Source organism: Salminus brasiliensis, chromosome 15, assembly GCF_030463535.1.
Source record: "Salminus brasiliensis chromosome 15, fSalBra1.hap2, whole genome shotgun sequence".
Taxonomy (NCBI): domain Eukaryota; kingdom Metazoa; phylum Chordata; class Actinopteri; order Characiformes; family Bryconidae; genus Salminus; species Salminus brasiliensis.
Genome location: NC_132892.1, coordinates 3,312,348 through 3,337,407, shown reverse-complemented (window position 1 = coordinate 3,337,407; position 25,060 = coordinate 3,312,348). Strand labels below are relative to the sequence as shown.

The 25,060-nt window shown below is 45.7% G+C and overlaps 1 protein-coding gene across 2 annotated transcripts in view; it reads right to left on the bottom strand.

The window, feature by feature from the left end:
- The window catches only part of nrp2a (neuropilin 2a), a 98,639-nt gene that overhangs the window by 22,373 nt on the left and 51,206 nt on the right, over positions 1–25,060 (bottom strand). For both annotated transcript variants that reach the window (XM_072656713.1, XM_072656711.1), the window contains exons 7-12: positions 24,712–24,867; positions 15,395–15,539; positions 14,933–15,282; positions 13,185–13,329; positions 3,036–3,119; positions 276–437 (exon numbers count right to left, since the gene is read on the bottom strand). In XM_072656713.1, the coding sequence (XP_072512814.1) occupies positions 276–437; positions 3,036–3,119; positions 13,185–13,329; positions 14,933–15,282; positions 15,395–15,539; positions 24,712–24,867 (1,042 nt within the window). The remainder of the gene's footprint in view (positions 1–275; positions 438–3,035; positions 3,120–13,184; positions 13,330–14,932; positions 15,283–15,394; positions 15,540–24,711; positions 24,868–25,060) is intronic.

Genomic DNA, 25,060 nt, shown 5'->3' with positions numbered 1-25,060 from the left:
CTCAGAGTGGCGAAAAGGGGAGCGTGGCGGAAGGTGCCTGGAGAAACGGTGCTCATTAATTTTAGATCAGCGAGTGTGTTTTTGCGCGAGAGATTGTTTTCGCAAAACGCGTTCGAGTACATGTGTGTGTAAATATGCAAATGCCAGCCGGCAGGCATGCTAATTTATGAGCTTGTTCGCGTGTAGGCGTGTGCGTGGGCTTATTTGTGTGTGGTTGTGTTGCTAAAAGTGTGTGTATGCAGTGGGAGTGTACACACAAAAAAAAATAAACCCACTGTTGGAGCCGATGGAGAGGTCCTGACTTTGGCCCAGGGCAGTGCTTCTGCTGGAGCTCTGTAGGACCCAGCTGAGGTCAGCATGCGGGTCGTCGGTCCAGCCGCAAAAACCCTGCTCGAAATCACAGAGCACTGCCGGGGAAGGGGTAGAGGTGCTGGAGCCTGCAGGGGGCGAGAGACAGAGAAAGAGAAAGAAAAAGAGAGAGAGGGAGAGAAAGAGAATCAATACTGCATGTAAAAACTGGTGGGAAAGATTTGGAGAAGCTCATATCGCTCATATAATACATTCACATCAATATTTATCAGCTGCCTAAGCACTGCGTAGGTGAACAGTTCAAACTAGCCGGCAGCGCTGCATGCTAACAGCAGAGCAAGGCTTCGCTAATCGCTGGCTCCTGCCTCCAGGCTAGGAGGAGGTGAGGTGGAGGCAGAAAAGCCCATCTGAACTCTTCTCAGCACAAACCCTGCTCAGGTCTGACCGCCGATAAATGGTAAAGACTGCTTACAGACTGGTGGTGCTTGCTTGAAGATAGATAGAAGCTAACCTCGGAAATGCATAATTCATAGGGTTCAACTGGCTCTCGAGTCTAAGTCCAGAACTTTGCTTCGTATCCAGTAACTAGACTCGACAGAGTTGTGTTGGGTTCAAAACGAACGATGTCTTTAGCATTTAGCCCTCAGACATTGTTGGTGACTGTTGTCTGGCGATGACCCCATCAAAGTTACAGTGTGTGAATTTGCATGCTGGTTATTCTGTACTGTTATACACTGTGTTTAAGAAATGTTGAGCCATCGTAGCAATGCTATGGCTGAGGGCTCCAGCCAGGATTCCGTCTGCTGAGATTATTTAAAAAACTGTCAGATGGTTGTTTCAGTAAACAACAGCTGTAAGTTATTTCTAATGGTTTCTAATGGTTTCTGTAATGAGCGCTAATATTAGCATTTTTTGTTTGTAGTTTCACCACATTTTTCAAATATCATTCGCTTCAGAAAGAAAGGCACCTCTGTCTCCACCGCATTCTTGAACAGGGTTTTGCTCATTGCCAAACTAAATAGCTTCAGGATTCACACAGGGAGGGCGGTACACCGGTCATTGTGAAATGTATTAGCGTGTAGGATCACAGATTTTTTAGCATTATAGGATTTTTTAAGCTACAAAAATATAAAAAGAAGATGCTAAAGATCCTTCTGAAAGCCCACTGGTTTAGGTGAAAATTGTAATGTAGTTTTTTGAAATAACTGTGACTTATTATCTTGTATTAATGATAATGTCCAAATTACTTTGCATCTAAAAATAACTATAAATAAAAATAAAAATATAATGACTCAACCCCATGCTAATTCTACCTAAATTCAGACTTGCTATGTCAAAATAATGACTATTATATATGAGTATTTCAAAATGACTTATTTTCTCACCAAAATAATGTTGCAAAATCCAAAATGATGAAATTTCTCATTTTCTTTAACTTCATGCCTAAATAAAAACCCTGTATGTGAAAATTTCCTATTTTTTTAAATTACAAAAACATGACAATAACTTGCAGTAATAATGACCCAGAAATTCAAAATGTCTTATTTTACTTACATTTAGACTATTATTTAGACTATATCTAAAACTAGTCTATTACTTAAAAATAGTCCAGTATTTTCTGAAATGTTGTCTATGTCAAAATAATGATTATTAAAAAATTATTTATTTTCTATGCCAAAATAATGACCCATAATCTCTAAATGACCTTTTTTCTTGAAATTTGCCAATAGTCAATTAATTAATTTCTCAAAAATGTGACTACATCAAAATGTCCCAGTGTTTCACAATGGTGTAACTTTCTAAAAATTTGACCCAGTATCTCAAAAACGGCTCAGTATCTCTAAATACTAAATTAGTAACTCCACATAATTGTGCTCTTAAAATGATGACTTACTGTAAAGAAATGATCATAGATTACCTCAAAATAATTACCAATTCTCTCAAAATTCTCAAAAATCCAAGTTGAATGTTTAAATGTTTGAGTGTTTCCTCAGATTTTGGACTGTGCCAACACACTTATAGGGTTACATTATGATGTTTATTGATGATTATTACGTTATGATGCCATAAGTCCAGAAAACCAGTGAAAGCTGGATAAAACGGGCACTTTTGTTTTCTCCACCTGGTGGGAAATGGGCTCCCATGCTTCCTTTACTGTGATTCTTTTCTCAACGAGTGTGCGAGCTCATTCCGAGCACCACCCAAACCAATAAGAGCTTATTATTGTCTTGTTTAATCAGAGTAACAATGAGGCGCAAGTGAAGTGTGACGATTCCTCTCTGAAATGTTTGAAAGCTTACTGATGTACAGCCTTGTTTTGCGGGAAGAAAACTCATCCTTTGTATTTTGGCCATGTTTCTGTCATTTCCTGACACCGACTCAGAACAGAACACAGGCAGAAGTGCAGACTCCCACTTGAGAATGTAACATGGATGCAAAAGGAATTCATTATATACGTATGTAGTTAATTAGCATTTAAAACAAATCAGCAGCAACAGCTCCAGACTTCTAAGGGTTAACTGATGCAACATGAATATAAAGACATTATGTCTGTGTAGCAAATTCAGACAGATGCTTCTCATTTGCTCATTTGTTGCTTCCAGATGCTGCAGTTTCCCGGTGTGTATTTAGAAAGCCGTTTCAGCCTCACGGAGAATATGCAAATACGTCCCAGGTAAAGGTAAGGGACTGATAGTGATTGACTGCTATTATGTGGGTCTCCTTACCAGAGCTGAGCTTGTGGGCGGTGCTGCTCTCTGCAGGGGGTGGCCGAGTGGACGTGGACGTCTCTGCGGCTATTGTGGACGTTTCTGTAGGGAAAAGAGAGCAGAATTACTTCTTCTGGGGAGAGAATTCAGAGGAGTTTTGGGATGGAGTTCGGGTGTCGTCTGCTTCGTGGTAGGAAGCCAGTCTCACTTCTGATGAGTGGAGGCAGGGATGATAGATGACGGGGTTGTAAGGTAGGCGACGGGGTGGTGAAGGGTTGCACGGACTTGTCGTAGACACGTGAACAATGTAGACAAGCAGTTTATAGGATTTGGGAGGCGGGGCTTCAGGCATGCTCCTCCTTCATAAAATGTATTAATTTGTAACTCCACTTTGAAGTATATATATATATATATATATATATATATATATATATATATATATATGGTCTAATTAACTAATCACAACAAATTTGCTTAAAAATAATCATTATAATTGATTAATCACAAAAACTTGATAAGATTATTTGCGTAAAAAGAAGTTAAAGTTTGCAGATTAATTGTGGGTGTTAACATGTTAATCTCGCTGTTGAAAATGAAAACCATGTATCTCCATTTTTATCCGTTTTTAGTTTTCTCCATGGTTTCAACCCTGTAGTTGTAGTTGTTCATTTTTTGAGATGGTGGGGCATGCATATACATATACGTATATACATATGCATATATACATATATATATATATAGTTGAGCATGGCTGGGCATGTGTAAAGAAGTTGGGTTGGGTTGATGTGGTCCATATGTAATTGACTGAATGGGGTTTCCATATCAAGCCACACACGATAAATTGAAGATTTTTCATCTAGTAAACAATTTAAAAGTATTCTGCTTGGTGGGTGTGCACCTCATTTACATATGCAAATAAGCTGAACTAATGATTATAGCGTATCCATTCCCCTGGATCATATCATGTATCAGTATTGTGAAACTGTATATCCAAGAAGATCAATCACGCAAACTCAATCAACAGCAGCTGAGCACACTTCCTTCCTCCTCCTTCTGTCATTGGGCCACATCAGCAGTACGATGACATCATGCTGGGTAACAAGAACCAAGATAGCGCTTTGTGTCATAACAACCAGTGTGCTCTCAAGATGGCAAACTGGACAAGCTTCGAGGTCCTTCAGCAAAAAAAAACAACAACATAAATAGGCACAGGACCTTTCAGAATCCCTGCCACCATCCCCCCCCCCCCAACCACCAGAAACGACACAAATCACTTTTACACACTGCAGGAACTCAGGAGCCATAACTCAAACAGGCGCGAGAGCGAGCGAGAGAGAGAGAGAGAGAGAGAGAGAGAGAGAGAGATGGGGGTGAAGTAGGTCTCATTAAATTCTAGGTATGACACTGGTTGCATGAGGGCCTTACATTGCATTAGGATAACAGTTGCACAGGCCTTGCATGTACACATACCTGTCCAATGTAGTGTGATACCACTGACTGAGTTACAGGCCATTTCTGTTCTAGATGTTCTAGTGTTCTAGATAGTGCTGCTGATAAGGATCATTTCTTAGGCCCCCCTCGTGCCTCCAAAACAGCTTTCCACAAGACCTCAGGAGGTGTCCTGTAGCATCTGGCACCAAAACGTTAGCAGCACAAGTCCTTTTCTTGGAGCACCTTTGGTAGGTACTGACCACTGCATACCAGGACCACCTCACAAGACCTGCCTGATGTTTTGGAGATGTTCTAATATTGTGTTGCTCCACCTCGTGCCTCCAAAACAGCTCTGTCCCGTCGAGGCATGGATCTCTGAAGGTGTCCTGTGGTATCTGGCACCGAGACTTTAAGTTTTAAGTCCTTTCTTGGGGCACCATTTGTAGGTACTGCACACTGGGAACTGCACACTGCATACTGGGAACACCTCACAAGACCTGCCTGATGTTTTGGAGATGTTCTGACCCAGTCGTCCAGAACATCACAGTTTGGTCCTTGTGTTCGTGCCTCCAATACGACTCTATCCTGTTGAGTAGGTTCAGAAGGTGTCCTGTGGTATCTGGCACCAAGACCTGTACGTTGTCTTTTCTTGGAGCACTATTGGTAGGTACTGACCACTGCATACTGGGAACACCTCACAAGACCTGTCTGATGTTTTGGAGATGTTCTGACCCAGTTGTCACCTGGCCATCACAATTCGGTCTTTGTCAGAGTAGCTCAGACCCTTATGCTTGCTTATTTTTCATGCTTCAACATATCACCTTCAAGAACTTCAGCTGTCAGTGGTTTTAATGTTGCGGCTGATCTGGGAAAGGTGATTAGGGGGTTCTAAGAACCACAGTCGTGGTTGAACATTGTAGTAAAACTCCTGCCATGGAAATCAATCGGAGCACCGAGCCGGTAGTTCTGACAGTCATGAAAGGCTGGAAGCACTTCACTACAATGCCACGGCCTTTTCTCGGAAGGCAATTAGGCGGCTAATGTCACTTCCTCCACTCCCTAACTACCTCCACTGTCTCTCTGTCGCTTCTTCTTCTTGTTTGTTCTAGTTGACCTTTATGCTCCTAAAGCTTCTGCGACACCTGAGGGAATATCTTTTAGAAGAACGATGAGCTCACCTTCCAGTACAGTTCCAGAGACTTGCAGAATGGAAGCCACGGCAGGCTAAAGCTAAAGCTTTCCTGTAGGGACGTCTCCAACTTTAAGCCAGATGGGCTGGTCTGAGTATCTGTAGATCTGTCTGCTGATCTCCTGGGATTTCCAGCTCAACAGTCTCTAGAGTTTCCTGAGTCCAGTGAGCGGCAGATCTTCAGGTCTTGCTGATGAGAGTGGTCACCCAACAGAGAATGGTCAGACAGGTTGGAGCTGACAGAAAGGCTACACTAGCTTAGATAACCACTCTGTACAACTGTGGAGAGCAGAGACCCAACCTTGAGGAGGATACAGAGCTACAGCAGCAGAGGACAAGTCCAGAAAGCTGAGGCTGCAGTTGATCAGCACTGGCTGATCCACACTGGAAAGACTGGAGACTGGATTTCTGCTCAGGGGTCAGAGTTTGGCAGCAGCGGCCATAACATAAATCCACTGACCCAACCTGCCTTGGATAATTTTCTGGGCATACTTCGGGCCACCGTTAATACCAACCAATCATTACTTGGATGCCACAGCCTATTTGAGTACTGTCGCTGACCACGTGCATTCCTTCATGACCACAGTTTGTCCTTCTATCTTCTAACTACTGGCTACTTCCAGCATGATGATGCACGCATGTTCTCCAGTCACCACCTAGAGAAGCGAGATCTTCGGGCCCAACAGTGGACACCCTGTGTATCAAACCAACAACCCTGTGAACTGCGGTGATCTCCAAAGATCTCCAAAGATCTCCAAACCGGGGAAAATGAAAATGTGGCTAGGACTTGTAAGCCGAAACACGGATACGGACGCAGACTTCACCACGACATTAAGACGCCCTGTCAGTGCGGAAAGGTCAGCTTATCTTCTGGAGTAATGACTCTGACCTTTCTGGAATGTGGCAGCGACGTAAGCCCTACAAGATGAGGCAAAGGCCGGGGATCGGCGCCACACTTAACCGGAGTCAACGTGAGCCTGTTTTCATCTAATGCACTAAACGGCACTGCGCAAACATAACCATTGATTTCAGATTGGATTAGATTACACACCGACTCCCACTGCAGTGATAAAGGAATGCAGGAGCTTTGGTCAACCTAATGTCCACCTGATGCAGCCTGTAGGAACGAATGGAGTGCAACAGTTCACGCACCCTTCATATGAATTGACAATACAGATATACCACTGACAGCCAGCACGTGGGTCACCACAGTACCTGGAGGCCACCTAGCATCACCCTAGAAACCACGGCAACTACTTTAAACACAATCAATAGCAACCAACCTCGCAACACTATATCAACCATGAAATACCATATCAACCCCCTTCGTAACATCATCGTAATCACCCAGAAACCACTTAGCAACATCATAGGATACCCTACCGCAGCCACTTAGTTGCATCATAGCAACCATGTGGCATACCATATCAACCACCTAGCAATATCATGGTTATATCACCCTCCAACCACTTAAGCAACACCATGGCTACCACTTTTAGGAGCATCATGGCAAACACTATAACACCCATCTACCAACCACCTAGCAATATCATCGTCACGCCCAGCAATAACCTAGCAACATCATAGCAACCACGTGGTGGCACACCATACCAACCACTTAGGAACATCATTGTAATCACTCACAACCACCAAGCCACATCATAACAACACCATAGCAACCACCTAAAATATAATATAATAGCAACCACTTACTAAAAGTGTTTCACCCTAGTGAAAAGCAAGCACCCAGCAATAGCATAGCAGTTACTATAGCAATCACCTGGAATGCCCTAGCAACCACTTAAAATATCATAGCAACCGCGTACTGAAACATTTTCACCCTAGTGACCATGAAGCAAAAGCATAGCATGTTTGTGTGTGCATTAGCATTAGCTCTCTCTCTCTCTCTCTCTCTCTCTCTCTCCCGTCCACTCCCTCGACCCCTCGCTCCCTCGCTCCCCTCGCTCCTGTCATCCCTCCATCTGTCTCTCCGAGGCGGCTGCCACATCTTTCTCCTGGGGCCCTGACTCAGCAAGATAAGTCAGCTCAGGAAAAAAAAGAGCCAGAACTTCAATTATGTAGAAAGCTTTCCTGCCCGCCGGCCAGGGCCCGGGGCTGTCGAGGCATACTGGGAAAATACGGCCCACCTGGGTATGACATCATCACCCAAGCTACCCAAACGCAAGGCCTCGAGATGTGCGCGAGTGACAGCGGCGGTAGGAAGCAGTGGTGTAGGCAGAGATGAGATGGTCAGATATATAGGTACGGACACTTTCGCGCATGCTCTTACACGCCCACTTATTTGTGTGCTGATCAGATAAGCTCTCGCGCTGCGCGAGACGTGCAAACAGCGCTGTCGGGAGAGCTGAGCTAACCTATTTTCCGCACTAAAAGGAGACAGCAATTACAAGCGCGATTGTAATCTGCATATGAAACGGAACGGAAGGCGCTCTCGCGCGGGCTTTTGTGAGTCTCTGTCTTTCTCCGGCGAGGCGGGGATTGTTAGGAAAGATGAAAGAGAGGTGAGAAGAAAGGATAAGGAATATGTGAATGTATGTTGGGTGTCCACTTTATCGGAAACATCAGCTCTATACGGCTTAAACGGTTCAACGTTTGGTGTCCCCTTCACTTCCCACACTTTTCAAATCAAATACAACAAAACCATAGCAACTGCCTAGCAACCGCCTAGCACCCCTCCACCAAACGCTAACAACACAACAGTAATTACAGTAACCACCTAGCACCCATCTAGCAACTACTTAGTAACACCTTTGCAACCACCTAGGATTCGATAGCAACCATTAAGCAACACCACAGCAAGTACCTGAAATTCCATAGAAACCACCTAGCATCACCTTATTAACTACCTAGCAATCGCTTAGCAACACCACAGTAACTTCTTGCAATACCACAGCAACCCCCTACCACCTATCTAGCAACCACTTAGCAACACTTGTGCACCCGCCTAGGATGACATAGCAGTTATTATAGCAACCACCATTATATCAATACAGTAGCAACCACCTAGCAGCATTAAGCAATGCCACAGCAAGGACCAGAACTTCATAGAAACCACCCAGCAACACTTATCAACACCATACCAACCACCCTGAAATATTACAGCAACCACCATAAAACTACCTGAGACACCTTTAGCAACCACTTGACTTATCACTACTACAACTATCTAGGATACAATAGCAACCACTTGGAATGCCATAGCAACCTCTAAGCAACACTGTTGCAACCACGTAGGATACCATAGCAACCACCGAGCAACACTAAACAATAACAGAACTTGAACTTCCATAGAAACCAACCAGAAAGCACTTAGCAGCACCATAGCAACCACCTAGCAACACCCTAGCAACCACATAGCAAACTTTTAGCAACACATTAGCAACCACTTAAAATATCATAGCAACCACCTAGCAACGCTAAGTAATACCACATCAAGTACCTGAACGTCCACAGAAACACCTAGCAACCACTTAGCAACACCATAGCAACCACCTGAAATATCATAGCAACCACCACAGAAACTACCTGGAACACCTTAACAATCACTTGCGGACGTGATCTGCGCTTCCTTCAGGAGCGACGTCCCGATTACCAGCCTTCCCAGCCTGTTCAGTCTACCGCAGCCCTCCCTACTGCACCGTTCCAATCCCCCTTTAGAGGCTGTGCTGTGCTGAAGTCTCCGGAGATCAACCAGTCCTAAACCAGCCCGCCTGGCACTAAATACACCACAGCGCCGCAAACACCCCCCCCCCCCCCCTCTTCTAGTTAATGATGTCATTGTGTAATCATATTGAAACAGTACGGCGAAACGACAGTAATAGCTGCAGACTTCCAAGGATTAAGATAATGAAAACATTTGCATGGAAACGTGAGCTCGTTTATGACGCGTAATGAAAACAGTGGAACGCTGACAGCCATAGATCAGCCAGATGTAATGAAACGTGTGTGTTGTGTGTGGGAAAGAGTGTGTAGAGGCCTGTGATGAGAACCAGAGAGAGAGAGAGAGGGGGAGGAGGAGGCGAGGAGGGAGAGAAGAACAAAAACATTTACACATCCAAGAGCACTCCCCTCAGAGAGCGAGCGAGCGAGAGCGAGAGAGAGAACAGATCCATGTGTGGGAAATATACATACAGCAACACTACTGCAACTATCTAGTAACACCATAGCAACCACTCAGCAAACATTTAGCAACACCACAGCAACTTCTTGCAACACCACAGCAACCCGCTAGCACCCATCTAGCAACCACTCAGCAAACATTCACCCACACCACTTTTGCACCCACCTAGGATAACGCAGCAGTTACCATAGCAACCACTCGGGACGCCATATCAACCACCTAACAACACCTTAGCAACTATTTAGCCACTCCATAGCAACCACTTTGCTACCTAGCAACACTAAGCACTGCCGCAGCAAGCACCTGAACTCCAAAGAAACACCGAGTGACACCTTAGCAACACCCTAGCAAACATTTACCAGCAGCATAGCAACCGCCCCGAAATATCATAGCAACCACCATAAAAAACACCTGGAACACCTTGGCAACCACTTGAAATATCATAGCAATAACCACTTAGCAATGCTGTTGCAACACTTAGGATACTATAGCAACCACCTAGCAGTACTAAGCAATACCATGGCAAGTGTCTGAACTTCCATAGAAATCACCTAGAAACCACTTAGGAACACTGTTGCAAACATTTAGCAACAGCATAGCTACCACCCGGAAATATCATAGCAACCACCATTAAAAAAGCACCCCGGAACACCTTAGCATCCACTTGCCATATTATAGCCACCACCTAGCAACACTAAGCAATACCACATCAGGTACCTGCATTTCCATAGAAACCACTTAGCAACACCATAGCAACCACCCTGAAATATCATAGCAACCTACCTGGAACACCTTAGCTTTAGCCCTGTGCACACAGATCAGCCTTCTCAGCCTGTTCAGTCTACTGCACCCCTCCCTACTGCACTGTTCTGCAGATCAGCCTTCGAGTCCAGGTACTTATGGTGGTTGCTATGATATTTCCGGGTGGTTGCTATGCTGTTGCTAAATCTTTGAGTCTTTGTCAGGACTTGTTCTGGTATGCAGCGCCGGTCAAAAGTGCTCTGAGAAAGAGCAACCGGTGGCCTGGCGACAGAGGTCTTGTGGAGTCCACGGCAGACCCCCGGTCATGGACCCTTTACAGTGTGGACTCGAGGCTGTTCTAAGAGCAAAGGAGGAGGAGGTTCTACCCAGGGTTCCTTAATACAGTGTCAGTCTCACTACTAGCATTACCCTGTAGGGGGCGCTGTGTGGCATTACTTTGCTGGCCCATGTACAAAGAGAAGTCTCCAGCAATGAACATGGGAGTATATTGTGCATTTACACACACACACACACACACACACACACACACACACAACACACACACAAGCTCAAGCCATTAGCTCAGTAATAAATAATAGAACACAGCGGATTATTGGCACACCATCAACCTCTCTGTTGCTTTCCACTGACTGAAGTGTGTGTGTGTGTGTGTGTTTGGGGGGTTGTATATAACCCATGAGGCGGGGGGGTGTGTGTCCTTCACTGTGTAGTAATGCGACTTGCCACAAGCAGATGTTCAAATACACACCACTTTAAATCAATAGATTCAAGGCAAATATGACAATACAGCCCATAAGGGTGTATGTGTGTGTGTGTGTGTGTGTGTGTGTGTGTTAAACTGTTTCCAGATTGGGGGCGGGGCTAACCTTGCTGTCCTGCGTTTTTGCCTAGTGGGAGGCCAGATGTGACTCACAGACACACACACATTGTATCCCCTCAAATCTCCAAACATTTATTCCTCCACTCCATAAACCCTTTTAAAGCTCCGCCCCCTTTTTCCAGGCCTACACCGTAAACACAGCATTTCCTCCGCTTCTCTGCTCCGCGCTGTTCCAGCAGCCCTGCGAGCTCCCCTGGAATGTCGGAGGGACTGCGCTGAACATGCAGGCAATTTTAGAGCCATCACTCACCGCCACAGTGGACGGGGAAGGAGTGTAGGTAGTGGAACAGTCGTAGGAAAAGTGTAAAAATGAAGAGCACACATAAAATAAGCCATAATCTTCATGGCACCATCCGTGCCTTACCGTTTCCTCAATACGGCAAATTTACACTGAAACCGGGGGCGCCCAAACTTTTGCACAGTAGGTGAGCTACTTCTAGAACTACTATAACTAACTAGAAACGCAGCTCAAGTGATTCCACCTTCCCCGCAGTTGCTAGGCTGTTGCTACGTGGTCGATAGGGCAAAACTGTTTTTGCTAGGTGGTTGCTATGGTGTTGTTATGTGGTTGCTGTGGTATTTCAGATGGTTCCTACTGAGCTGGAGTTGTTTGATTGATGCCAGGAGGGTGCTTTGGTGTTTTTAGGTTGTTATTGTGTTGCTCGGCAGTTGATATAGCATCCCAGGTGGTTACTATGATGTTGCTAAGGGATTGCTAAGATATCTAAGGTGTTTGCTGTGGTATCCCAGGCGGTTGCTCTGATCTTATGTGGTTGATAAGTGGTTGCTGGGTGGCTGTTATGGTGTTATGGTGTTGGAAGGTAGTTGCTATGATGTTGCTAAGTGATTGCAATTCTATCTAAGATGTTTGCTGTGGTATCCCAGGCGGTTGCTCTGATCTTTTGTGGTTGCTAAGTGGTTGTGAGGTGGTTGTTATTGTTTTACTTGGCAGTTGCTATAGCATCCCAGGAGGTTACTGTGATGTTGCCAAGTGATTGCTAAGACATCTAAGATGTTTGCTATGGTATCCCAGGAGGTTGCTCTGATCTCATGCTAGGTGGCTGTTATGGTGTTGGAGGGTGGTTGCTATAATGTTGCTAGGTGATTGCAATGATATCGAAGGTGTGTGCTATGGTATACAAGGAGGTGGCTCTGATCTCATGTGGTTGCTAGGTGGTTGCTAGGTGGCTGTTATAGTGTTGGAGGGTGGTTGCTATGGTATCCCAGGTGGTTGCTATGATGTTGCTACGTGATCGCAATGCGATCTAAAGTATTTGCTGTGGTATCCCAGGAGGTTGCTCTGATCTCAAGTGGTTGCTAGGTGGCTGTTATGGTGTTGGAGGGTGGTTGCTATGGTATCTCAAGGGGGTGCTATGGTATTGTTAAGTGCTGTTTTCTTTATTTTGACATAAGATGGTGGGGGGGTTCTGTTTTGGCTAAAAACAGACTTTGGAAGAGCCATTTTTGACCGTTTTAGGCCAAGAAATGTTCGTTTGGGCGAAATTCCAGCGCGTCCCTGACGTGCCTGAATATAGTCGAGCTGTTCCAGCTGATTTAATTCCGTTAATTAAATGGATTATCCCCCTTAACCCAAATGAAGACCCGAACTGAAGAAGCAGGCGGCGGACACCAAGCATGTTTTGTTGGACTGACTACGTTTCATTGAATTATTGCCTAAATAAAAGTCTGCCTCAGCAGCAGGGCTATACTGCCGTCAGTGAAAATGTATATACATCAGCGTCTTTATCAGCATGCTTTGTCTACCTGGCAGGCTGCAGCCCAGCACCTCCATCCTCATGCCGATGCCCGCAGGGGACCAGCGCTCGGGGTAGATCCTGATGAACTGGGCCGGGATTTCCTCAAAGCGCCTCAGCTCCGGCGTGTCATAGTGTGAGTTGCCCTCAAAAACCTACAACACAGAAACCCAGAACACTGTACATTACCAGTGTCTTTTTTTATAACAGCTTGTCATGCAAAAACCTTGTAATTTCTTTTTTAGGCTTTCCACTTTTTGAAAAAACTAATAATGTGAAAATTGCTCTTTCCAAAGTTGCGCAATTTTTATAATGAATGGAAATGCTCCAGAATTAATTATTATTTAAGACTTATAATTATTATATATATTATATATAATATATATATATATATAATATAAGATTTATAATTTTTTTTAACTTTTAATTTTTCCTTTTGGATTTTTTTCGTTTGTGACAGCGATAATATATATTTGCATGAATATAGTCATTCATTGAAAAATGTTTCTCGTGGAGTCCCACAAGGCTCAATATTAGGGCCTTTAGGGCCTTCTTTTGTTGTTGTATGTATTACTACAAAGTGAACATCGTGTTGAGAGGCTAACCAGCTGTGCAACAAGTAGAGGTCTCAAATTCTAATCTACAATTAAATCAAGAAAACTGAAATTACAGAAAAACACAAAATAACTAAGACTATTATTCAGATATTATTGATTCTTGCTTGTTTTTAAAGCAAGTTTTAAATGGCTGAGCATCCACTACTGGCCTTCCAAACACCCATCATAAGTTACAGAAGTGGAATGGCTTCTGAACACTGGATCTTGTTGTAGTTATCTTATTCTCTTAAAATATTTTAAGTATAAATATTTTAACCCATATTTCTTACTTTAAACTGCTTTCTATATAAAATGAGCATCCATAAATGAAGTGTTATTATTATTTGTACTTTTTTATTTGTACATTTTGTCAAAATCCATACATTTCGAATTATCAGCATTGTTATCCTGATATTAATATTAATTTTATATGTGTGTAAAAGACAGTTACAATGTTTTTTATTTATGTGATCTAAATAACATTAGTCTGCATGCTTACCGCAGTCCAACTGTAAGAACATACAGTACCATGACCTTTCAGTTATGCTGTGTATTGAAATATGTGGAGCATATCTAGCTGTCGGCAGATACTGATATTCATTTAAAACAGACGTCTGGTTTCAGCTTGTCAGGTTGATCTATGGGCCATATTGTGTGCATTATTGCTTGACCTTAGTTTCAGCTCTTGAAAACTTCTTCTATAATTGCTTAGTTTAAAACGGTAGTATTTGCCATTCCGAAGCCTGATTTTGGTCACTTTTTGGAGTCCCATAAGGCTCAATATTCGGACGTTTGCTTTTCTCATGTTTCATGACCTGTGAGTTGTGCTGTGTATTAAAATATATTTAGTGCATAGCCAATTACCCAACCCCAGGAAGGGTAAGGACTGACACATGCCTCCTCCAAAACATGAGCAACCACACACCGCCTCTTTTCGGCCTGCCTCCAGTGCATCGTCACAGGGCAACCAACGCGCTCTGAGGAAAGCACTGGTTACCCAGCTCTGACACATCGGCTAGGCGACACTGAGGTGATGAGGGGTGAGCGAGAGTGTCATCTAGCCATCTTGAGAGAGCAAGGCTAACTTGCTGCTGATGGCAGGCATCATGAGCGATAAGGTCCAAACCTTAAGCTGTCTGACGAGGCACCAGCAAACACTGACCTTAGGCATACTGGTCTTGCTGTCCATCACGAAGTTCCAGTCTTTTCCATTGAGGCTGTGGGCCAGGCGGTACTTGCGGACGAAGGCACGGTTGTCCGAGATGCTTCCCACCTCCCCGCTGCGTGCCCCCTGGGTGATGACTCCGTGCACTATCTTAGTGGTGAGCAGGTCTACCTGGAGCCACTCCTCGCCGGCCAGGGGTTGCGCTGGGGCAGGGAACCAGCCTGACCGGCTGGCCACCAGGCGGGCGGTTCCAGGGGCCCAGTGCAGGTCCCTCACCGAAGAGGCCGTGATCTGAGAGTCCGGCAGCAGGCCTGAGAGCATGCCCTGCAGCTCAGAGCACGGAGCGTCTGAAGAACGAGAGAAAGGGGGAGGGGAAAGATCAAGGATGGTGGATCAAGAGAAGATCCTTGACTGTCCACAAAATTGGCCTTCAGCCTAATGAGAAACACACATACACACCTGTGATCTGGCATCCGTAGAGCTCGAAGCGCAGGGCGATGCCATTCTTCCAGGTTTGCGGTCTAATACGGACAAAACGAGCCAGAACTGGCTGAGGGACGCGGTTCAGGACCACCTCAGACGGGTCTGTGTTGGCATGGAAAATCTGCAAGACAGACAACATACAGGATTAGTTCGTCAGTTAATGGTCAACAGTGAACGCAGCAATTAAAGTCTACTGTAAATTGGGCTGAAAGTACAAAGTAAGACTTTCATAAGCTCCAGAAGACCTCTGGCACCAAGATGTTGCATGATGTTACAGTCCTGTAAGTCCTTGCTTTTCCAGAACATTGCACAGATAAACAGCACACAGGGGTCAGCATTGGCAATTGGTCTACGAGCTTTCAGGGAATGGGCACTAATACGCAAAAATGAATGCAGAATACAGACAGAAGACTTCGTCCGGATCTGCAAGCTTGCAAAGAACGTTCACAAATACAGACATAATGGTTGCAGAGTACGGACAGAAGACTTCGTCCGGATCCACAAGCTTCCAGAGAACAACGTTCACAAATACGGACATAATGGGCGCACAGTATGGACAGAAGACTTCGTCCGGATCTGCAAGCTTGCAAAGAACGTTCACAAATACAGACATAATGGTTGCAGAGTACGGACAGAAGACTTCGTCCGGATCCACAAGCTTCCAGAGAACAACGTTCACAAATACGGACATAATGGGCGCACAGTATGGACAGAAGACTTCGTCCGGATCCACAAGCTTGCAAAGAACGTTCACAAATACGGACATAATGGTTGCAGAGCACGGACAGAAGACTTCGTCCGGATCCGCAAGCTTCCAAAGAACGTTCACAAATACGGATATAATGGTTGCAGAGCACGGACAGAAGACTTCGTCCGGATCCGCAAGCTTCCAGAGAACGTTCACAAATACGGACATAATGGTTGCAGAGTACGGACAGAAGACTTCGTCCGGATCCGCAAGCTTCCAGAGAACGTTCACAAATACGGACATAATGGTTGCAGAGTACGGACAGAAGACTTCGTCCGGATCCGCAAGCTTCCAGAGAACGTTCACAAATACGGACATAATGGACGCAGAGTACGGACAGAAGACTTCGTCCGGATCCGCAAGCTTCCAGAGAACGTTCACAAATACGGACATAATGGACGCAGAGTACGGACAGAAGACTTCGTCCGGATCCGCAAGCTTCCAGAGAACGTTCACAAATACGGACATAATGGACGCAGAGTACGGACAGAAGACTTCGTCCGGATCCGCAAGCTTCCAGAGAACGTTCACAAATACGGACATAATGGACGCAGAGTACGGACAGAAGACTTCGTCCGGATCCGCAAGCTTCCAGAGAACGTTCACAAATACGGACATAATGGACGCAGAGTACGGACAGAACACTTCGTCCGGATCCACAAGCTTCCAAAGAATGTCCACAAATACGGACATAATGTTAACATGACATTAACTTTGAATCACATCAGTGAGCCCTAAAACTACAATCTCCTGCCTTGCCTAACATTCAGCATTCAAACGTAGGCTGCTCTGGATAACAACGTGCCATTGTTACGAGATAATCGCCGCTGTTCACCTCATCTCCCTCTCAGGGGTTGTAATGTTTCCGCCCACCAGTGAAGTTTGTTCTTCAAGAGAAGGGAAGCGACTCACTGTTTTAAGGATAAGGAAGTTGGCTCCGGGAAGGTCTCACCGACGGCGGAGGTATGAGTAAACGAGGCTGCGTTGGACGCGTTTCCTGCATCGGCCGTCCTCGAGGACCCATATCCTGCCATTGCTTAAAGATAACTCACAGACTTCGTCATGTATTCTTCAATGAAACAATAAACAGCATTTCGCCAGTGCTTGAATCATCTGCAGCCAAGCAGACTGACATGCGAAACAGCAGGAGCAGCGGAAGACGTGTTTCCAAGTAACCAGGACAACAGGTAGGGGTGGAGGAACAGCTCTCAGGCCTATAAAGCAATCGAGACAGCGACCTGTCTCAACACCAATCACTCTGCCCCACTTTTGTGATGAAATCACTGCGAAAGCCGTCTGAAACAAATCTAAAAACCTCATCAAAAAGTAACAGCTTTGCTCTGTTCGGCTGTCTCTCCGTTTCTTCTGGAAGCCACCGAAGAAAAATCATCTTCAAGACTTTGCTCTGTGGAAATGATAAGGCCTAGATAAGACACAAGAGGGACACAAGGGCTGATAAGGCGAGAGCTCCCCATGCAGGACACAGGCACCTGCAGTTAAACTGAATATCAACCCGTGGGACGCTGCGAGTCCTCTGAATGAGGAAAACAGGAGGGCTGATGTGAGCGAGTTTGAGGGTTGGGTTGCATAATAGCTTTCCATGATGTGCGAGCCATGTCAGGCCTGGTCAGGCTATAGGGTAGGGCTTGTTTGTAGATGGAGTCATCAGAGTAGAACCTGATGGATATATAGCAAGCTAGCTTTGTGTAGCGCTCTTTCTAAACTCATCACACCCTACACCTTTCTACACCAATCTGCCCCAACAACGACCCCACCTGAATAATCTTGAGTAGGTCACCCTTGTGCCGCCACAACAGATCTGACCATTCGGGGCATGGGCTCCACAAGACCTCTGAAGGCGTCCTGTGGTATCGGACACCGGATGGTATCAAGGTGGTTGACCCTCAACATACCCTAGCTAGCTGGTTAATCAGCTCTTGACCAGTGTAATGTGTGTTACATTTGGTTTTGGACATGCGTGGTCTTGCTGGTCAGTCATGTTGGTCAGTCAGCTTGGTGATGCTGGTCATGTTGGCCCACCTGCTTGGGTATGCTGGTTATGCTCGTCATGGCAGTTAGCCACCTTGGTCTTGCTGATCACGGTGGTCAACCAGCTTGGCCATGCTGGTCATGCTTGTCTTGCTGGTCATGTCCAGCGTGGTCTAGCTGGTCTTGCTGGTCATGCTTTTAGAGCAGCTAAACCATCAAACTCCAACAAAAACATCCTATTCTGGTCAAGAACTAGGATAGCCAACCAGCCACCTTAATGAGCTGGTCAAGACACATGGTCAAGGTGTGACTCCAGGGCCGTAACTGACTGAAGCTATGACACTAGGCTAGCATTGGCATAGCCGCTAAGCTCTGCTAGCCTCCTCAGATGATACAAGATGTTTTACAACCATCTGTTTGTCGCATTTACTTGGTAGCTTCTATTTACTTTTGTTCCTCTTGAGGGTTGCCTTGTCTCGTGAGCGCTAATCCTGCAATATTAGCACTAGCTGCAGTTTAATCATAACAGAAAAGATGCCTAAGCGTTTTAACCGCTCTTCACACCGCGGGGGGTGGTTAGTCCTGGAATAACGTGCTGGGATTGACCTTGCACTGGCCTTTTTCGAGTGGTTTTGCTTTTGATTAAAAGATTAGTCTTCATGTCTGGGAGCAAGAGGAGCGTGAATGCTAGCTCGCTAGTCCTGACCTGCAGGCTTCTGGACTAGTATTTAGTAGCTAGCGTGGCCAAAGGTCTGGGCTCAAAGCCATTTCCTCCATATAGTGTAAGTACACCTATGCATCATGTGGACATTTTGTCTCTGGGTTGTTATTGTCCTCTTGAGGGACACACCGGAGTTTCATCAAGGGAATGAAGGTTTGAAGGCTTGCTTTGAGAACATCTGGTAGGTGGCTCAGAAATAGCTACTACACTCCATAAAGAACCATGTTTGTAATAGACATGCACTACATGGACAAAAGTATTGGGACACCTGCTCATTCACTGTTTCTTCGGAAATCAAGGGTATTAAAAACTGTCTCTACTGTCCAGGGTAGAAGCCTTCCTACTAGATTTTAGGAGGAGCATTGCTGTGAGGATTTGATTGCATTCAGCGACAAGAGTGTTAGTAAAATCAGGATATTTAATGAGTACCACCTTACCTCACTCCCAACTCCCCAAGTCATCCCAAAAGTATTGGATGGAGCACCAACCATCATTCCAGAGAACATAGCTCAATCCTGGGGGGGCTTTATACCCTTCCAGTCTATCCCTGGCATTAGGCAGTGCCCCTCTGAAATCTAGTAGAAAGCCTTCTTCTTCCCAGGACCGTAGAGACAGTTACTCCAACAACAGCAGAGTAAACTCTTTTTAATCCCCTTGATTTCCAAAGACAGTGAATGAACAAGTGTCCCAATACTTTTGTCCAAACAATGTATATTGCTATTAGGCGCTATGTGGCTGCTGTTTTCATCGGGGGACCAGCTCCACTCTGCTTTATGTTGTGAGATCTTCTGTGGGGGGTCTAACGAATTGAAAAGGACCCCCTCCTCAGCGGAGGAGGAGGGGCCCGGGGATGGAGGGCCCCATGCTGTGTGTACAAGTTCGGAGAGCTGTCCGGGACACATATGGGTAGATTGGGACGCTACTCCGGGCGGCTTCTGTTTACAACCACGGCGGTTGATCAAACTTGCATGAGCCAATTAATTGCCTGGACCTCAGGCCTCTCTCTCCCACAAACACACATCCAAACCAACCACACACACACACACACACACACACACACACAGGCACATCCCTCATTTATGGCCAGCACATACACACAAAAGGGGTCAAATGTAAACCCATAACAGGCAGGGCTGTATATCTAAACAATTTCTCATGCATAAATAGGGGCTAAATCCCACCCCCCACTCCACCCCCCCAAAAAAATGCAGCGCATCCTGTTTATGATTGAAATGCCTATAAATCCATCTCACACGGCAAGCAATATATCTGTCACACTGCAGAAAGAAACAGCACACAAAGCAATTTGGTTTCTCTGCTTGGTCCCCGTGCCAGAGCGGAGAGGGTTGGGCGGAGGGGGTGGGTGGTGGTGGGTGTAAGTGGGGTAATGGAGAGGGGTCTTGTCATCTTCTGCGCTCAGTGACAGAAAGCTCTTTGGGATGGGGTGGGGAAGGGGAAGGGAAAGGGGGGGGTCGTAAAAAGCACTATTCAGAGGTGAATGCTGTTTAATATATGGTAAATGAGTGTGTGTATACACACACACACACACACACACACGAGCAAGTTTCCATGCACCATCTCATCTGCTTGCTGCTGGCAAGTGGCCAGCTGGAAGCAGCTCCTACTGTCGACGTCTTCATCGGAGCCCAAGTGCACGAAGGGGAACAGCGAGTGGAACCAGATTGAGCTTCCCCTTGAAATCCCGCCGATTTTCCCACCACGGGTGTCCTCCACATTACTGAGAAGGGTCTGACCACGACCACAGTGCCTGACCATGTGTGCATGGTCATGGACCTTCTTCTTTTTTTTCATAGACCCTCTTTTTCAAGGCCTTTCATTGTCTTGCGCTCCAGACTGACCCAGGCCAAGGTCATCAATACTTAAAAGACCTGGAGACCACGCGTCCCATAGCAGCCTGCTTGGGACGCCTGACTGGCCCAAAGCTGGAGACACACATGCGCACATGCATGCCCCCGCTTCCAAACCCAGGTTGTGGTCGTTAGAATTTCATGAGCCGTCACCGGTTGAGACATAACGCCACTGCCTGAATAATGCAATCCTCCAGCGCTCTCTGTTCTAATGGACGGGTGGCAGCCTGCTACGTCTGCGGCGGCGGCCATCCGCGCCATCCGTCGCCAGGCAGATTTTGACCTTGTTGTGGTAAGGAAATGGCTTGACATGTAAACAGCTTATCGGTATGGGGCCAAGCCCTTTATGTATGGGGAACAGTTTAGGGGGGATGGTGTTGGCTAGCAGCCCATTTCCCCCCATGTAATTAAAGTATGGTCCATATTCACACTGGTCTGATTCTTGGCAGGCAGACTGCAATCTTGCTGGAAATACCCTCCCGTAATTACAGTTTCTCAAGGCAAATGCAAGAGAATGCAGGGCAATCAGCATAAGGTCAAGAAGATTTTGGTGGGATTCTCAACGGTTTTACATTTTCGCCAGAAAGCAATCATGGAATTTATGGATGCATGGTCTGATTCTGAGTGTAATCCTCACCATCACCCAAACACAAGCACGTATGGCCCGTATAGCCATGTGTCCATCTCATTCCTGAGCTGATTTCAATATCAAAGGCCTGCCCTTAAGATGACTCAAGCAGCCCAGGCCCCGTCGTCATAAGTCATTAACCTTTGACTCCAATAATGAGGCCTGTTAGTCCAGGTCAAAGATCACGCCCGAGCTATTGCTGGAATCTTGGTGCTTAAGGCCGTGAAAATGAAGGCCTTCTGTAGGTTGAATCTTCTACTGCTTAGTGGCTGTTTTTGGAGGTTCTTCAGTTTGAGGAACCTTCTTGAAGCTTCTTCAAAGCACCTTAAGAGGCTCCTCCACACTTTCAAATGAAAGAACCTCCAAAAGTCCCTCAAGAATCGTCTACTTTTAACAGTGTAGTTTGGTTTGCCTCCACAAATGGGAACTCTCCACTTGTATTCAGGCATCTAAACCTGGTCCGCCAAACCTACGTGGTCTGTGGGTCTCGGTTCACTTCTAAGCAAACTGTGGTTCGGTCCGTGGGCATGGAGTTTGACAACCAGCTTCACCACCAACTTCTCAGCAGCACGTTTCCTTGTAGCATGGTTCGATTCCCTGGATGGGGAATCTCATGAGCCATGAATTCATGGGCAGATTGTTGACACCTGACTGCTTGTCGTCTGGTCGTTTACAGCGAGCTGTCTGTCTGTCTGGTTCTTCCAGCCACAACACTCTCATGTTCACCGTTTAATAGTGGTGCCTCAAGTCTAAATGCTAGGCCCTCCCTCGTTCCTGATTTTACTGCTGTGGAAGGGTCCCTGTGGACACAGCATGCATAGACACACACACACATCCTGAAGGCCGGTGTAGCCTTGAGCAGACAACCAGGGAAAAGAGACGTGCAGATGGGTAAGCAGGGGTAACATGGGGGCAGTCTTCCATATGGATTCTTCCGCCCTATAAAACACCAGCTAAACCTCTCTAAGGGACATGAACTTACTGTGGTAAGTATTGTTTGTCAGTTGGACAGAGGTCTCCTCAAGGTGTTCCTCAAACCTCCCACAGCGGCAAAAGAATGTGGACAGAATCGCACCTATGAGGGCTTTGTTGGAGTGTTTATCCAACCCTTATGGATTCCACCCTAGGACATGTGGGTCTACGTTTGACTTGCAGTGCCTCCACCAATGGACAGCAATAACTACCAACCCTTTTGAATCTTAAGGGACTTAAATCACACAAACACAACAGATGGCTGGTTAGATTCCATCAGTCTTCCTTAGGCAGGTCTTGTTGGGGTGTTTCTGCTATGCAGTGGTCAGTACCTAGCAAAAGTGCTCCAAGGAAGGACAACTGGTGAACCAGCAACAAGTTTATGGGCTCTTAAGTGTCACTGATGCTCATGGAGGCCCCACCTCACAACTTATAGGACTTAAAGCATCTGCTGCTAACATTAGCCTTGGTGCCAGATACCACAGGACGCCTTCAGAGGTCTTGTGGATTCCATGCCGCAAATGGTCAGATCTGTTATGGTGGCACGAGGGGGACCTAAAGGAGTACTAATGTTTTGGCTTGTGTAAATGACCACATTAGTGACACTGAGCATGCTAAAGTATGTGCTATACGCTAATCAGGAATGTACTGTTCTTCCCTATTCTGGATTTTAAGGTAAACCCATTCTCACGCACACTGAATTATGGGTAATGCGGTCCTGTCATGACTGAAAGGTCACAAATCTACAATGGCTTCTGATAATACACTTCCACTTCCTAACCCCCCCCCTCCTCCTCCTACACACAGACTGACAGACAACCTATCCTTTCCCATGCTCGGGGTCTCCACAAGCCCAGGTGTGGGTAAGTGTGAGGCCGGTCATGCAGGTGTGTTTACGGCAGCTAGTGCACAGGCATGACGAATAGCCTTTAGAGATAAGAGCACACAAAGGCCTCTATTATCCCCTGGTTGCCAGATAACCATCCCTCAACCTGTTCCCATGTCACTTTCTCTGTCCACAGATCAATGCGGAGGTCACCTGGGACTGAGGTCACTAGTCCCAACAGTCATTAAAACTGGCCCGCCCCCTCCCCCACAAGTGGCCCGAGTCAATTAAGTCTAGGGGTTTAGCTCCTCGGGGGCATTTCTGGCCTCTTATCTCAATCCATTATTGCAATCTTTGAGACCAAATATGGGTAGATTTCGCTAAATTACGTGGAGCTTAATTGCGCTTCCAAGCAACAGCAAACTGGAGACGAGGCCACGGGGTAATTAAAGGGCCTAGGTCTTGATTTTCTTGTAATTTTAGCTGCATTTCTGAGCTCCCATTATACGACCATTTTCCAGCTTCTCTTTATGGCTCAGAATTAAATAGGCTGTTTTCGTTACAGTGCCTTACCCACCCAGGACCAGACGTCATATGGACGATGCTTTTTGGGTTAAATCCTAGGCTTATTTAGCCCAAAAACAGATCTTGGCAATTGGGCTGTGTTTAGACTGTCTGATTTGGTCCAATCAGGGGGAGTTAGCAGGATGTCGCAGTAAGACTGGGGTGAAGTCGCTAAAGCAACCTGAAAACTGTTTTTTCAACGTTACATTTGCAATCTGAGAACAGGCAGCTTTTCACTTTTTCCAACTAAATTTCACTGTCTTTTCAACAATTTGTTAGCGAGTTTTCGCTAGGTGGTTTAAGACGGATATAAGTAAATGACCTCTGTTCTGATTGGGCGCCTTGTACTGTGCTATTTTGATTAACATAGTCCTTCTTTATTATTCCTTCCAATTTGTGCGCTGTAGCAGCTCACAAGTGTGATTCTACCGTCACCATGCTTAACAGTTGGTACAGTGTACTTAGGATTAAATACGCCACAGTTTTGAAGGGTGGTTTTGAGAACGAGTATTTGAGAATTGAATCAGAAAGCCTTAATACTGCCTATACAAACGTTTCTTTGTCCAAAAGAATGAATGCACTTGGTGTACATGGTTGTAGTATTGCTGAATACTGATTTGGGGCTTTCCTCAAAGCCTGTTGTTTCCTTAATGAAGAATAGGAGTTTTCATGATTTTCATAGGATGGAAGTTTATCCAGGTTCCACGTAGCCTGAGATGTTTGTAACCCTGTCTACACCTGGTCACTTTATGCGTCTTGAGGATCGGGGTTATATTGGTTAAGGCCAAGCCACCCAAGATGCATTCGACAACCGTAACTCCTCCCATTGCAACCAAAACACCAGTAACAATTGCTGTGTGGCAAGTGAATTTACATATTCCATCCCACACAATGATCAGGTTTTTTTTTTTTGCATGTGGCTAAAGGATGGTATCTTATCAGGATACAGTCCAGATACTAGTCAAATGATTCCTTACCTTGTGGTTCTTGCCATGGCGGTAGATCATCCAGTCTTCTCCATTGGTGCTGACCTCCAGCTTGAAGGTGGTGACGTAGTAAGACTTCTGCGTCTCTTTAGAAATGGCACCCTGGGTGGCGATACCAGTCAGGACCTTGAGGAAGTGTAGGTCCACCTGTGAAAGAGTGAGAGAGACGGTGGTCAGATGTGACTTGCTTTGATCTGGAGAATGGAGAAGACGCAGTGATCCAGAGCATCCAAAAGTAAAGAGTCAGCAAACAGAGTTAGTATCTCCTAAAAATAAGAAAAGCAAGGAATTCAGTCTGCTAGCTCACACCAGCAAACGCACTACAGCCTCCGTTATGAAG